Here is a 17,766-nt window from a genome sequence, read left to right as displayed (position 1 = left end):
AAATTATAGAACTAACAAAAACTTCTCATAGCATTATTCATAAATTATTTAATATATCACGTGTTTCGTTCTCATAGTAATACTGGGCAAACAAGTAAGACCAAAGAACATTTGTGAAAATTTCTGCAAACTCAAATTTTGTGCATTCAAACACGCATAATTCGAATCATTCATTATTTTTGTAACAGTAGATATCTACATACTGTGAATGTAAATATCTTGGAAATTTTGGCTTACCTGACATTGTTCTCAACTAGCAACATTATCGTTCATGTTGCTCTTGTCAACGGTGAAAACATCGTCCATGAAGTCCGTGGTACCCGTCGTCCTATGACCCATATCAACGAAACACGTACAATTGTAAGTTATATCGTAATTTTATCGCAAATATGCCAAAAATACTATAATTTTCAAGAATTGTATATCAAAAATGTTACTGTACCTACATGAATACTATACTTTTTATACCCTTGTACTATATAATATAATCTGCATAGAATACGATGACAACACTGATACCAACTTATAGATAAATTCTATAAACATATTTATAACTACCACCAAATTTCTTAAAAAGTTTAAATTAAAACGTTTTTTCAAACGGCATTTCCTATAATTAATATAATAAATACGTCTTAATAATGTGTTTTTATGTAGGCAATTAATTTAATCTCGATTTTGTAAATTGTTTATTAATTGAATTGTTGTTGATAAAAATAATAATGCTTAACATTCTATGTATGAACCAGCTATAATTAAAATTTTCTCTCATACATATTTATTTATTTGAAATAAGATTTCGTAAAAGGCGTTTTATTACTCAATAATACTTATATTAATATACTATAAAATATATTGTGGTTATTGAAGACAGATAGATACTAACAGCATTATATTATTGCAAAATTAATTTGGGGTAGAAAACGTTCTATTAATACTAAATTGATCTGTTGATTTCGATCAATTGGTACTTAATGAAATCCGCTGTCATCTTTTTGACCAATTCGTTTATTTGTCTCGTCGAATTTCTAAAATATCAATATAGCACAAAATTATAGCTTTTTGCTGTCAACAGTGTTGCACTGGCTGTTGAGAAAAGCCGCTTAATTGTACGAACAATATTAGTAGGTATTTTAATTCTTTGATTTCCAAATGTCCACTGATGGATTATGCGTCTCTTGTTTTTTCCATTTCGATTTGTTGTGCCCTCCAACTCGGCTCAGCCGATTATTCGTTTATCTAATAGAGGGTCTTTCAATAATTCGATGTTATTCTATCATGCATTCGTTCTAGAACTTTTATTTTCCACCTGTAATACATTATATACACGTGGTCGGGCCATTGCCACAGGTCATTGTCAATGGTGGGATTAGGAACGTGGAGGCCTGAGGCACTGACTGATTTTGAGGCCCTCCTCACAATAAAAAAAAAAAAACTCTAAATTCCTTACTTAATTAATTACATACTTAAAATGTCAATATATATCTTTACTAGAGTCAAATCCTGCAATGAAAAATAATAATTATTGAGGGCGCAGTGACACAATAATATTAGTGGTTTATTTTTTGTGTAAAATTAGTTATACTATGTCATCGAGTTGTCGTATTATACGCCCTTTTAGTGCTGGGATTTTGTTATACTGGTTAATATTTTTTAGATACGTGTCTATTCAGTTTGTGATTTTGATATTATTAATAATTTTATGACTGATTTGAACTGTTTCGAGACCCCTTTTTTAAACTTTTCTGACGAATCGATTGCGTCATCTGCAACAAATAAAATCGCCGCTGGTAAAGGTGTATATTTTCAGTGACAATTATCAGGTCGTAATATCAGCTATCACATATCTCAATGGTATGGCATCGGATGAAGTTTAAAGGACACATTATTATCTTGTCTTGATCGCCACTTCATATTATGTCGAAAGATGGCAACCGCCGTGTAGCTTGACTATCGTATCTAGGCCCGTCAAAAAAGTTTCGATACTTTTAAGTATCGATTGACGGATATTTCGACACTTTGGTGTCAATACTTTTTGTCAGTATCGAATGATTTGATACGTTTTCCTCGTTAGAATATTTAAATGCTTATTTTACAGTATTTTAGCCATTATTTTCAGTTTATTTTTTGTCATTTTGCTCCAATTTTTTCTTATTAAAATACATTGTATAATTAGGTATTTAACATAGATAATTTAACAGTATGGCGTCTGAAACAAGAGTCTCGTTATATTGGCTAGAATTGCTAGATGCTCAATATAATATTATGTTTGATATTGAATATACACTTTGTGTACTTGCGCTATATTCCCACTGACTTGTGTCAAAGGGAGAGTCCCTAATAAACAGATGTTACAAAAAAACATCAAAAACCATTGATTTGACGGTGTGAACAATTACAATTCATAGATAGAGCACAATAAATCTCTATCTATCTAGTCTAATCAGTACTTAATTTAAAAGGTATTCATTATTTATTGATACAAAAACATCCCTTGCTATAGTATTTAACAATATAACATAATTATTACCTACTGTGGAAATTTCGTCAGTTATTGACTTATATTAAATTTTTACTTATGTTTCAATTTAATTATTTGACAGTTGTTTTGACCAATGCTATTTTCAAACATTTTGTACCAAATTAACGTTGTAAGTAGGGAAGTCAAAAACGTATCGATACTTCGATACTTTTATTTCGATACCGCTACCAGTATCTATACTTTCTTTCAAAATAACGGCCCTAGTTGTATGAAATAAATTCGAAGATATCGAAATAAATGGTGCCTCAGCATTCGTGTTATGCAATAACATTACCTATATTATGTTTTAAAAGTTAATACGTACATGTCCGTAATAATTTCATTGAGCTGTTTAGCCACGCTACTTGGACAGAATGCATTCTGAATAATTTTGAATAATTTCATCAGAGCAACGGTTGAAGCATACAAATCGTGCTTCTTTCACAGACTCCTCGTACTATTTTTATGTTAGTGTTATGTATTCACATACGTCTTGCCTGAAATACGTATTTTATCACAGGTTATTAGATCGGGCATCGAAATCGGTATGGGCATAGCTGAAATTTATTTTGACAAACATAACACGAGGTAATTAAAATCAAACTGGTTATATCCACACCTGCATAATATTTCTCTTCTTACATGACTGCACCTCAGGTAGAGCATATAGACACCACGCGGCGGCATATCACGTAAGGTTAGGTTACTCTTATATCCTCGTTACTCTTCATGTTATATCACTACATACCCAGTATATTCTCGAAGCTCAGTATACAGTTGCTCTGAGCCTTTGTTAGACGTCACGACTCACTGCCATAAAGCAGCACAATTAACGATGGTCAATGTTGTTCGTGAGACCGAATCTACTACAATACCTACGGTATCTTATCAGCATGCTGATATTTATTGATTGAAGCTGAATCCTAAATCGTCAAGGCCAACAACAAAACCAGGATCCAAATGTTTGAATTGCGGTGCAGGAGATGCATGCTGAAAATAAATTAATACTCAGCAAAATTGAAAAGATAAAAATATTAATCAATCGAAATTTAAGACATCTCGACTACCTGCTTCGGATGTATTTTTCAGGAAAATCATATTGTGACAGGGCAGTTAAGAAATATGTCTCTTAGCACGATGGTTTGACCAAATTAATATATCCACATGCGGTTAATTATAAGTTGAAGCTCGTCGCACAGCGGCTTACCGAGAGAAATTTTCAATTTTCAATGGCGGAGAACTGTCCATGTACATTTTAAGAAACATACATAAATATAAACAAAATATAAAGATAGCTACCGTCAGCAATGAGATAACTTTTATGAAAATTATGATACATAATAATATGTGTAAGATTAAATAGTGTACACGGAAACGCTTCCAAATGCTTTCATCCAAACGTGACTAAGCAAAATTGACAGCTTATGACGAATCAGTTCAGCGCATACGCATAGATAGCACCGAGAGAAACTAAAAAGACATGTAAATTTACACCGGTTTATTTAAAACTTTACTGTTAAAACTTTCTGAAAAATTTATATTACCTATGTACCTAACAATCAGCGATATCAACTAGCTTGCAAAAAATGTATCTAGCGTATGGCGTTTTTATTAGTGTTTTTTGATGCCTTCAACAATCTTTAAATGCGCTCAAAATAAGCTAGATATTTAGTTTATTTATTGAAATATTTCATGAAGGTAGGCCGGTACGTGAGAAATAAAACAACACAATGAAAGAATATGAGCATTCTTGGTGTTATAGTATAATGTATACGTATTATATTATAATGGTATCAGATATTATTTTAATGTATGCTTAGGCATGTGGCATCCGATTGACGATTATCGGGAATCCACTCTCTGGTATTTACCTAATTATTACTTATCGTAGGTTGTTAAATTAATTAATTATTTTTTGTCAATTTTGAAATGAATTTCTGAAAAAATGTGATTTTTACCATTTTTTTTGAATTTTCAAAAAAAGAATTTCAAGTCATACACATTTATATTTTTATAAAAATCGATGTTTTTCTAAATTAATATAAAAAATATTTTAACTATGAATTAGTCAAAAATCTCTTAGTCAAAAAATAGAAAACTTAATAAACTGAATTTTAATAATAAATATGACTATAAAATATATGTTATAATAAGATGGGGAAGTAAACAAAATTCACATTTTATAACATGTTTCTTAAATTGTAGGTTTATCTTTGACTTAAATTTAATCTTTTTAATGTTTTCAGATACATATTTATTAATTAATACAGTTGAAATTGTAAATTATCAAAAAAATGTCTCAAATTGCAAGCTTCGTATTTTTCCGCTGGGTGCCTCTTTAAAAAAGGCTCAGTAAAGGCTTCACCTTAAAGCGTCGTTGAAAGTTCCAAAAAATCCGATGCGTATTTTTCACAATCTGAGATTTTAAGTGTAAATTATTATTGCATCACAAATCCATTATCGCATTTTTTACACACCGTGTAGGTTTATCGCGCAGGCTATATTTCGCAAAGCTGCCTCCAAACATCTCATAAGTAAATACATGAAGCAGATTCGTACGCATATCGATCTACTTATGCAAAATAATTTAATACTAAAAACATTTACTACAGAAAATTTATGTTTTTTTTTTTTTGATTGGGTTAATCTTTATCGTATTCCTCATTAGTGTTTGGAGCCTTGGGATTAGGGATTGCAATAGATACCTCCGTAATGAAAATATTAATACCGGTATTCGTTAAAACACGTAGATAAATAAAACCATAAAAATCTCGTTGTAACATTTATATTTTATAGCAAAAATATGTTAGTAATTAAATATTATTTTGACCTTTGAAAATATGTAGGATAGACAAAAAGGATTTTGTTTTATTATTTCACTTTTGTTGGATTCAGTAATTTTAATTAAGCGTGCTTGCTTTTTTACCGTAACAATTCCGGTATTTTGGAGTTTTATAACCGGTATTTTGATATTGATAAATACTGGAATCCCGATTTTAAATTACCGGTATTTATTGAAATTCCTACTTAGGTGCTTCAAACTTAAACCACCATTTTCAGCGGCACTAATAGAATGTCCACTAATCCAAATAGACCGCCTGATTACATATACGACTATAAACCTAATGGGTATATAAATTTTAATCCTTATGATTACTGTTCATGATAAGGCTCTTTATCAAAATCATCAGCCTGAACTAATCCTTTGCTGAATGAATGCCTCTCCAAGCTGATTCCATTCCTCTCTGACATGTTCAGGTTGAGTATTCTGTCGATCCAGCTGTCACTCAGATTACCATTCAGATATTTTCTACCGCTTGAGTACCACTGCATTCCTATACCTACTATAATAATATGTCCAGCGAGTGTGTTCTTCGAGCTATGTGTATGCTAATTTCCATTTAAGGTTGTTATCCTAGTCTAATAAAGGCACTAAGTTACAATCAGAGACATAAAACAATAAAGTTGACATACTTTGGCCACATCATGCGGTTTTATCAAAAGTGCATGCGAATTTTACAAAATGTTATTGCCGACAAATGTAGTTAAACATTATAACATGCAGGATAAACCATCAAATTTACATTAGTATCAATCGTTGGGTTGAATAAATTCTTGGAAAAATTGATGTATCTATTCACCTGATTAAATATTTGCAATTCTCAAATATTTTTGAGACAGTCTGTCGTAATTTCCTATAAGGGGCGGACTTTTAATGCTTTTCCCACTTAAGTGACCATATTTATTTGTATTATGGAACTAGAATTTTTCTAACTCCTTGTATATTATTAATTTATTATTATTAGATATTCTTAATACATACAATAATTTCAACATGAGGTGTCATACTATCAGTATTATTTATTTTATTAGTTAATATCGAATGTGTAATCAAACACCCAATGTATAATGGCCAATGGGGTAGAAGAAAGCTTTTGAATGCTTATCTTAATCTTAATCTTTCCATTCTTATTTACACTGTCCTTTAAATGCGTCATTATTTTTGTATGAAGTAAGTACCTATATTGTGTTGAGTTACACTTATCTTATCAATCTTAACATCTAAGAATGCACTGCATAATATTATTAATATTATTATTTAATATAATATTGGTACCTGCCCTTTAAACTTCAGTATTGTCTCGACCATAAGACTGTAAATAAGTGCATCTAGTAACCGTTACGAAATCATTGTCCAACACAATATTATAATCTAATATATTTATATTATATCACCATTAATAAAGCCAGTTTAATTAATATAAATTCGTGTTTAATGAAGTTCATCTCGCCGTTCCATAACGGTAGGTACCTATTAATAATTATAAATATCTACAGTAAATAACGATAGTGATCGTTTCGATACAAGTGACGACGAAGATTTGTATACATTTGATAATATTGATTTTGATGATGTTGAACGTGTGTTTATTCAAAACGTATTTATTCAAGGAAGACATTCAATAGATCCAGAACAGCGGTTAAATCACGTCAATCTAGGTACGTGTTATTATGCCTGATGTACAGAACAAATATAGGGATTGCGTTGTTTGCGGTTCTAATAGGAAAGGAAATCGAAGAAAACGAACAATATAGTATTGCAAAACCTGCGTTAACAAACCGGAACATGTGGGCGGATGCTTTGAAAAATATCATACTCTGAAAAAATATTCTGATTAGTGTAAGTTACATTGGTTTAAAGTTTAAATCGTAAACTATTTTTATTGTTATAACAACATTTAAAATAAATATCATTACACACCGTGTACAGTGATCAAAAATAGTGGGATAGCTTGTTTATACTTTCTACCCAAAGGTACGCCCTTTTTACGTAAGTAACATAAATTATAACAAAAATTAATACGAGACGTCATCTTGAATATTACAGCCAAATAATAGTTTGCATGCGAACGAAAATGCAATAAGTCACAGGATAATTAAAAAGAAACTGCTCCAAGAATGTAAGTTTCATTTACGGTTATATTACCTGTGTTCTGAACTATTCACATAATATATTGGTAATCAATAGATGACTATACAACATCTTAAAAGCATACGTATTACTTTTAGTAAATTTAAGTCCAATAAATCATTTTTTTGCGAATCGTAGCAAAAACCCATTGCATCAGTAAATGGTCATACGAATCGTCAAATCTAATGAAGTTTTTTTTTAAATATCAAATTTAGGAAAATGAGTTTTTCTTGTATATAGACAAATTTATTGACATTTTTCACTCGCTGGATCAGTAGTTATTATTATTAGTATAAACATCACAAGTCGTCTAGTTTAAACTTCTACAAGAATGTCCCGAATTTCGGTCAGAGTAGGTAGCTAATACGTTTTGAAAAAAATTGAGCAAAGTGGGAAAGGTTAAATTATTTGAAAACAAAATCTACTACAAAAACATTTAAGTATATGGCACATTGAACATTACCTTAAAACAGTTTTGGCAATAACTTATTTTTATATTACACTATTGCAAGTATTCAATTGACTTAGGAATAATTTCTAGTAATCTATTAAATTGTGCGATACAATAAGTATGTAGCCGAAAATAAAGATTCATGTTCTTATGAGAGAATTTTGACTGGAACGCTATGCATCAGTTCATCATTCAGTGTAGGTATTACATCTAAGCAGATAACTTTACTGTGAAGAAAAATTAATTATCTCGGTTTCGCGAAAACATTTCGAATCATTGTTACACACTTATTTTGTTTCTTGTGGTAAATTGTTGTATCTATGTAAATTAGTAACCTATTATTAACTAACGTGTTTATTTTGTTTTCTCCACAGAAATACGATACAGTAATAACAGATATCCGAGATGAATTATTGAACGGAAGAATGTCTAGTAAGTATTAAGTCCTATAAAATATATAATATATATATGTACCTCAGAGCCAGTGTGTTTCAAGTTCGATTTGCCGAAAATAAATATATAATATAATTTGTAGATAAATTACCATATCATTTAAAGCTAACTAACAAACCATAAAGCCATAAGTAAATTAAGTGTCATTTTTTGAATTAAAATACACTGGCTCTCGATTATATAGATTTATGAATTTAAGTACCTATGCTACTAAACTCTAAGTTAATTTATTGTATGCGCAGAAAAATATTTTTTAAAGATAACTACTTTTTTTAATTCAATAATTTCTGTAACACTATAACTAGTAAAGTATTTTTTTGCAGTATTAGTAATGAATTAACTAATGGACAAAGTATTTTTTTCAAAAATGAAGGAACCATGAATTATTATTATTAATTTATCTCAATCTAAATTCTTTGTTTGGAGATCTACAATAAACATCTGTGACATTCATTTTAATTTGACATATTAAGTTAAGTCTGTTTCATGTAATATTTCAAGCGTTTCATTAATATGTATTTATTATATATTGCATGCAAATAATTTTGTCCTGAACTTTTATCAATTTTAAACAATGCAATGCGATGAGTTTTTATGCGCGAATATAATTATGAAATTATGCACCATTTAATATAATAATACTATGCTATTCTGATTTTACAATACAGCTGAAGCGGTTTTCATTTACGTATAGCGTTGCGATACAGTTGCGGTACGAATTAGCTTGCAATTTCGAATCCGGCTGGAACATTTTCATCCCGAAATCCAGGAATTAGCTTTTATATGGTTTTCATCAGAAATTACCTATTGTTGTGATGTAAAGAAAGATATATTAACGGCCCACATGCTCAGCGTAGGTCAAAATGGAGCTTTTATGGTATATTCAGAGCATAACCCTGGACATTCCTTAAACGTTTTAGATAATCTATTTATATAATTTTGAAGCCTTATTATCCTTTATATTTATTTTAAACATTTGATGACTGCATAAAGTATTTTTATTACATAAAATAGTATTGTTTTAAACCTCTCGCTCTAATGTTTTACAATATAGTCATATTTCAGTACATCCATGTGCAGTGGTGTTAATTTTTTTTTGTTTTATTAATGTTTAAACGCATTTACAAAACCATTAGTAAAATTAATTCACGTTGTCGAATTACAATATATAGGTATGTATTTGGATAGTTCTAAGATATGTTTTACAACATAACAACTTACTACTGTCAATATAAATAACTCAATTATTACACAATTTTTTTCCACTCCATTTAAATAAATATAGATAAAGAAAATGGTTAGTTTCTCAATAAATTAGTACGTGTCGTCGTACGTAGCTCAACTTAATACCATTCAGTTTTTCACCATTTATGGAAAAATTTAGTCTTATTTTTTCATAATATTACAAGCAGGTTATTTTAATAAATAGTATTTCTTTAGACATTTATTACATTTGCTGTATATATTGTTCCCTTCTATCCTACTAATGGGGATGATAGCTAAAAGATTGTTTTTTAAAGCTTATGTAATATAAATATACGTGTGAATTTTTGGAATTGTGGGATCGGAAAAATATACACATCTATTTCAACCATCACGAAACGTAAAATATTTGTATGGATTTTTTTTCCATTAGCAAAATTTTATGTTTTCATTAATCCTGGGATTCGAGATTGAAAATACATACCCAGAAATTCTAGGGTTGAAAATGATGTCTGGGATTTCAATTCCTAGTCCGTCATTTTCCTTTCAAATGGTTGCCGATTACTGGTAATTTATGTCTTGTATTTTACCCTTTTCAGTGGATCCAAAAAATGCTCGCAACTTTCCGTGCGGAATTCCAGACTCGGACCTGGCGCTTCTGTGCTCGCTGGATACGAGCTACCACAGGAAATTTAATTCCGGAAAGTTCCTGACCATCCACAGGAAGAAGAATAAACATCTGACTACCCGCAGCTTGAAGCAGGAGCTCGCTATGCTGGACGATCTCCAACATGGTCAAGTTAAGGTATAACCCATTTTAATACATTTACGAACAACTTCCAAACAATGAATTCACCGCGCGGAAAAATTCAAAAGCTTATTAAAAAGCTTATTAAAAAAAACTATCCCTTGAAACACTAATATGTTTTAAAAAAGGTTTTAATCACATGACACTACACAACAATAAGAGTTTATTTATCACAATTTGCATCACGTTTTAATTATAACGTTTGGTGTATAATCCTTTAGAGTTTTGAATAAATGGAGCTTACAGTCAATTTATCAGTGTTTTTTTTCATTCTTGAATTAAACACCAAACATAAGGTAAACACATAAATGATCATAAGTATCCTGGAATTCAAATATAACTTCGTTTTTGGTCTGCGTCAAATTGTCCGCGGCGGTCCGCACTCATTCATGATAATAATATGATGTTCAATTATCATCAATCACCCTTCAAAACTTTATGAAATGTATCAATTTGCGTTCCCAATGCATACATATAAAACAGGAAAAAGGAAATTATCATTTTCGTTCCTATAGTAGAACACGAGAGCCTCCACATACTGAAGTTTATATTAACGTACTTTTTACGAGTTCTGTGTCAAAACACATCACATTGAAAGCAATTATTGTGATTTTACCGGACTTTACATCCGTACACACAGCTTCATAGGCACGCGCGTTGGGTATTAAACGGTGACCATTAACTACCTACATAATATTATTAATAGCAGTGATGGTCACTGTCAGTTTATTAGTGTCTTTATTCTTAACCTTATTATTCTTCTCTCACACATTTTGTGGATTGTTTGGATATATATATATTACTTTTGAGGTTATTTAAAACTATATTGTTTTTATCGTTGCTTTTACAGTGTTATTTTATTATTCTTAATACACGTCTAATGCTTCTATTATGACTGCTATGTACCAATCAGAATTAGTATTATATTAACGGCGCGAGCGAATGATGTGTTAATAAAATCATATACTTATTTATTTTACTATTTACAGACTAGTATTAATATTATATTTGTAAATGTTTTATCACAATAAATTATTGATACATACAACAAAATTACTGATGGAAACTTACTGTCTACTAGAATTTTCATATTGCAATACTAAAAGATTAACTTAATACAATCTGTTATTTTAGCGTTTCCATATTTTATGTTTTTGTGTTGATTCAACGCGTTGTATATAATTGCACATAGGTACATAGATAACAATAATATTAAGTCCAATGATAATATTATTAAATTAAGATGCTATATTGCTGCTTGGTATTTATTTAATTATATTATCAAACAATCATGTACTTACCTGTTATTCATTTAGCTCAGTGGTCTCCAAACTCAATAAGGATGTGAGCTTCTTTCATAAATTGGAATTGTCTTCTGAGCTACTTATACAATATATTCCTTCTTTATATTTTTTATCATCGTTCTTTATCGTACCATACATAACATTATTATATTATGTACTTAAAATAAATTAGGACATCGGACTTATGACTTACCGACTATGACGTACTATGACGGTACTTACCAATAAAACATAAAATGCATACTTTTATAAACAAAATAATAATAGAAAAATATCTTGATATGAGTGTGAGTAAAAGTAAAAATAGTGAAATTAGTGAAAAGAATGGCATTCACCTTCCTCCACATTTTTTATACAGATTCTATAGTTGAGGCAACATTCGACAAATCACATTCAAATTTATAAATAAGATAAAATATCCTATGCGAGCTACCGAAAATGCCGCCACGAGCTACTGGTAGGTCGCGAGCGACCGTTTGGCGATCATTGATTTAGCTGAACTAGTCATGAATCGATTTTACTTGACAGAGATTGCTAATGTGAATGGGGGTTTTATTAAATTCATACTAATTAATTATTTTGTAAGTATGACAAAAGCGGTACTATTATTATAATTAATTAAGATTTAATAGTAATCAATGGTAAGTATTAACTAATTCATCGTAAGTACCTATTTAACATATCAATAATATACAGCTGTCACGCCATGAGTTCCGGAAGCCTGCATATCATTCTGTTATCCGTCTAATATGATACAATGATTGAATTGATTAGGTTTAGTATGCTGGTTTGATTTATGTCATTAAGGCATGTTACAAGCAGTGAAAAAGTTGGGAAACTCATAAAATATTTATTAAATTATCAGCATTGATTTTACCATAAATTATTTAATGTTTTCTTGCGCTAGCAACAGCTTAATTTTTATTGCTTATTCTTATTCCGAGATTTAATGGGATAGTCAAACCGAGTTGCAGCTTAATGTGTTCATGACACCAGAGTGAGACTAGACTGATCATGCCAATGCAGTTTATTGGTTCTTTTCATGCACCCTATCACCAGAATTGTAATTTTTGCAATATTAGTCATTATGAAAATACGATGCATTTCTCTATTTAAAACTCAGCATCATCATCAGAAGTGCAGAGAACTAGTTTGTGTTATGGCTTCCTCAAATAACGTTCTCTACTAAGTATTTCTCAACCTTTTTACACCTGCGGACCACTGACAATAAGAAAAACGTTTTACGACCGCTAACACAGAAATAAAAAAATATTATTTATATACTTAGTAACGTATAATAACGTCTGATCGCGATTGATTTCGTCACGTAAAACCATTAATCTATTTTAATAACAAGAACAATGCACAACAACTTAAAAGTGCACGGGTTTTGAAGATCTTATTGAAATTTAGCATAGGCATTTGGACGCCAAAAATTCGCGGACCACCAGTGACCAGGTTGAGAAACACTACTTTACCTGCCTCCATTTATAAAACAGCTTTTTTACAATTTAGCATCCCATCCCAAGCATTCGCTCCATTGGATTGCTCAACATTGCTCTCTTTACGGTTCATTTATGTTTTTACAATATACATTGCCTAACCAGCGCAGTATTACAATATCAATTTGTTAACGCTAATATTATACATATTATGGATATCTAATCAATATATTATAGGTACCCATTTTAATTCTAATAAGGATTGCAGAATACCGACTTGTATAATTAATATTTATTAGACATGAAACATTATTACTAAATAGTGGATTCTGCCATCAGCTGACAAATTATACTTACCACTGAATAAAAATATTTGCCAAGGTTTCTAATATTATATACTTGCCAAAATGCTGATAACATACATATTATAAAATAATATACCTACATGATGGTATCTTTACATATTGTGAAGACGTTATGCTTTAAAATATGTTAAGTGTGCGATCAATGATAATCACTAGTGTTTATTTTTTTTTCTTCTGATTTTAGTATTTTCGCGTAACTACTTATGACAGATTTAATATCTACTATCTTTGCATACTGCATAATACAATAAACATAGACTAAGAATATAATATATTATTAAGTAATTTAATTAATTACATATTATGTTTTTCATACTTCCTCATTTACATTTTTGCAGCAACACTGATTTTTATTGTCTTTTACGAATCTCTTGGACCAGGTTTTGATATAATTTATGGATAAATGTGAGGTACTTGTGTGAGTAATTAGTTAATATATTTTTATTATTCTGTGAGGAATTATATTATATTGTTTCCTTTCAGGCAAATGAACAAAAACAAACTTCATTAATTTCGTCGATAATGCCCATGGGTTGTGGGTTTTTGGTGGAAATTGAATTTTAATTTTAATTGGTATGAGTTTTCCGCTATTTCATAGGAATCGGTTTTAGCGATTCCGGTTTTACCCTTTGACATCGCCAGACCCTGTGTAGGGTCGTTCCATTTCTGGAGAAGCCCCTTCCTAGTTTTTTTCCGCCAACATCCGCCGAACTTTCCATTCTGATTTTCTGATTCAGCAAGTTTTAAGGTGGCCTTTGTTCATTTAATGGCCCTTTGGTACTACGGTACAACTACGTTAGTCCCAGCGTTGCCAACGCGGCGTTTTTTCTTGACATATCGAGCGTTTTTGAGGGTTTGATTTGCGTTATAAAGAATGCATCTAGAAACAGATTTTAAAGTTTTTGCAAAATGTTTGAAATATTCCAGACAACCTAAAAACGTGTCGATTTTGATTATGCTCGTACTTTTAGGTGTATTTTTACGGCCCCGACCCCCCGCTAAAGTCTTGAAAACTTCATATATAGTGCCATAAAATCGTAGCCAAGATAATATAATGGTTCTACTATATGTTATCCTCCAGCTTCGGAGTATAGGTCAAGCACAAAGTTGTGCTACTTTCCTCGGTTCATCGTCACGTAGTACCGCTGCCGGGTATGCGGAGGTCGGCCATGGCGACGAAATCCTTGAGGCTGTGCCACAGCATCGCACTCTTTAAGCCACGTGAAATGCCTCTTCGTAATTGGATCAGTCACCAAGGATTGACGTGTCATTATTACTATTGTATTCCGAAAAGCGAAATCCGAATCGCTCAAATCGATTTAAACATATTTTTAGGTATCGTCCTTTGAAACCGATTTCTTTTTGCTAGTTGAAAGAAGATTTTTTTTTTCTGAATCCAATGGGATGTTTAATTTAAAACAGTAAAACATTTATGGTGATAGTGACTTTCACCTGAACAGCTACAATATCATACGAAACTCTGGATAGAATCTGGAATTTTGCAACGCATTGAATATTATCATATGGCAGGGTTGGCGAACCTTTTTACCTACTACCTTTCGACTGTCTGACGTGCCGAGCAGTTTTTCATGGGGAAAATGAAAAAATATATTTTTTAAATTCTATTAAGTAAAAAAGTTTCAAAATTACAATTGAGTTCTTGAGATTCTATCTTTCACCGTGTTTTTAGTCTTTCTATATCTTTTATTCTTTGAATAATTTTTCCATGTTCAAAGAGATCGTTTCAGCATTTTAACCACGCTTCCTTCATAATATATTCTTCTTTATTTCTTGCATTTTTAGCGATTATGTTTAAAGCAAAATAACAATCAGCTGTTTATATTTGAATGACTGCCGATAAATTTCATCAGGTTTCTTGATTGAATATTTTTATTTGTAATTGCCTGATTGGTCTCAAGCATTGTAAATCGATTAAAATCAGAGGTTGATGACGCAGCTTCTTCCGCCGCCTGATGAGGACAGTGCAATAGTGCGATGCACAAAACCCAAAAACCGACCTATACAATTATATATTTACATTAATTGTACAAACGTAATGCTTATTGGACATACCTACTCTCTTGTGAGAAAATAATATATCAAAACCAACAGAAAAAATCTTTTTAAAAAATGTAAGGCACCCCGAACCTGCATCTCTCAGGTTTCACGCGATAATTAGAATGTTACATTCTTAAATCTTGTGAATTATTTATTAAAAGTAATTAATTAAAAAGTAATGCTTATTCTTCATTTTTTTTACTATTTTTTTATACAATGCGATCTGTCATTTATGCATTTCATCGTTTCCGTTTGTGCATCGATTGGTAAATATTATTTGTAAAAATAATATTAAAAACCGAAGAAAATATGCATGGCTATGTCGTCATTATTTTTTATTATGTTGTATTATGTATGTTTATTTGTAAAACTCTTGTATTTTTAAGGTAATTTTTTTCTCTTCAAAATAAAACTTTCGCGTGCCATGCAAGATCATATCGCGTGCCATTGGTCGCCATCCCTGCCATATGGCATATATGTATGTGATGTGAATAATATATGCTTATCTTAACCTCTTTCCAAACATCAAATTGTTGCATTACAGTTTTATAATAATTATTCAAAAATTTATTTTGTGTTTCAGTGCATTCTTGATCAGTCAGCATTCTGGAAATTCAATGCATTTACGCTTGAGACTGTGTCTGGGGGTAATACCATAGTTGTTTTTAATAATATAATTACTTAATATTGATGGAGTATTGAAACATGCTGAATGGTTTTTATCGTTGTCTTATTTATTTTGATGTTTTCAGGACGTTCCCTCTCGGTGCTGTGCGTTCATCTCTTCCATTTTTATGGGCTCATGAAGCACTTCGACCTCGATGCAATTTCTGTTTGGAAAATGTTCAGTTTGATCGAGGAAGGTTACCACAGCACTAATCCGTACCACAACTCGATTCACGCAACAGATGTTACCCAAGCAATGCACTGCTTTCTCCAAGAGACAAAGGTGAGGAACGATGAATTATTTTTTATATTATTCAATGGGAATGCTCACTTGAAAAGACTTGACGAAACTAGGATACTATACAATATACATTAAAATGGCTCTTGATGTAAGGATCTGGACTCATCTTTGAAAAAATTTGAACCAAACAAACCTAATGGTATATAACAAAAAGAAGAAGAATTGTCAGTGAACTGGGATATTGGTAATCTTGTAAACAGGATGGAAATGGAGTAAAAGCTTGTTAAATTAAGTAAATTTTGCAAGAATTTGTGATTGGTAAAATACAAAGAAGCAACAGCACTGTCAATGAAGCTATGGGGCTTCATCATCCAGAATCAATGGCGGCTGATAATTACATAATTAATAGAAGCTGCAAGCACACACATGGTGAAAAGCCAACCAGTAAAATATAGCCCCTGTCTCGGCACGCTATTATTTTCATGTGAATTATCTCTTTTTGCGAACATTCGTTTGTTTTTTTCAATTGTTACGCAAGTTCATAGTATAATACTTGTTAATAAAATATAATTGTAGGGTGAATACCCTACCATCCAGCATGACTTGGCAGAAAACCGTTAATTGCAACAATGGTGATCGGAAATTGTTCTCTTTGTAAATTTTGTTATTATTTTCCTATCACTTCCTCTAAATAATTACAAACGTTATTGCTTGTATTCTGGTTTCTCTATTTTAACAAGCTGGGTAAAATTATTACGATATGGACTTAGGATAGTGTTACCCAGAACAAAGACACTATGCTCAATGCTGTACCTTTTACGATTTTCTATATTTTATAAGTTTAAAACACTTGTTTTATGTAAAAAAAACTTATGTTTCAGATTTGCGAAAATTTGGAGCCGGTTGAGATAATGGCGTCGTTGATCGGTGCTGTAGCTCATGATGTTGACCATCCTGGCGTGAACCAGCCATTTCTGATTGCCACTTCCAATCATTTGGCAGCCCTGTATCAGGTAACAATATTTTCATGGATTCCCAACCTTTTGGTTGGATGACCTCTTAAAACATTTTGTAAAATTTCAGGGAATCTGGATGACATATTACATATGACATGTTGACCCATAAAACAGTTTCAAATATAAAACAAGCTTTTACAAATTCTTACAAACCTAGTTGTGAATCACTGACTTTATATTATAATACCTACTGTTAATAATATGTATGATGATTTTAGCTATTGAATATTGAGCTCCTATTATTAAGCTGTCGCTCGACAAGTGGA

General features: G+C 31.1%; 1 protein-coding gene across 4 annotated transcripts in view; it reads left to right on the top strand.

Annotated features, from left to right (window-relative positions):
- Positions 1-17,766, top strand: part of LOC147079683 (uncharacterized) — a 138,040-nt gene that overhangs the window by 88,047 nt on the left and 32,227 nt on the right. For all 4 annotated transcript variants that reach the window (XR_015070076.1, XR_015070077.1, XM_085943205.1 and 1 more), the window contains exons 2-6: positions 8,319-8,376; positions 10,200-10,405; positions 16,161-16,224; positions 16,330-16,526; positions 17,366-17,497. Coding sequence is in view for 2 of the 4 variants with exons in the window: in XM_085943205.1 (XP_085799331.1) it covers positions 8,319-8,376; positions 10,200-10,405; positions 16,161-16,224; positions 16,330-16,526; positions 17,366-17,497 (657 nt within the window). In the remaining 2 variants the exon portion in view is untranslated. The remainder of the gene's footprint in view (positions 1-8,318; positions 8,377-10,199; positions 10,406-16,160; positions 16,225-16,329; positions 16,527-17,365; positions 17,498-17,766) is intronic.

This window comes from Rhyacophila brunnea, unplaced genomic scaffold, assembly GCF_057557595.1.
Source record: "Rhyacophila brunnea isolate RB1 unplaced genomic scaffold, BYU_Rbru_1.0 scaffold_1, whole genome shotgun sequence".
Taxonomy (NCBI): Eukaryota; Metazoa; Arthropoda; class Insecta; order Trichoptera; family Rhyacophilidae; genus Rhyacophila; species Rhyacophila brunnea.
Note: the sequence above shows the minus strand (reverse complement) of the source record. Positions and strands in the feature narration are given on the sequence as shown.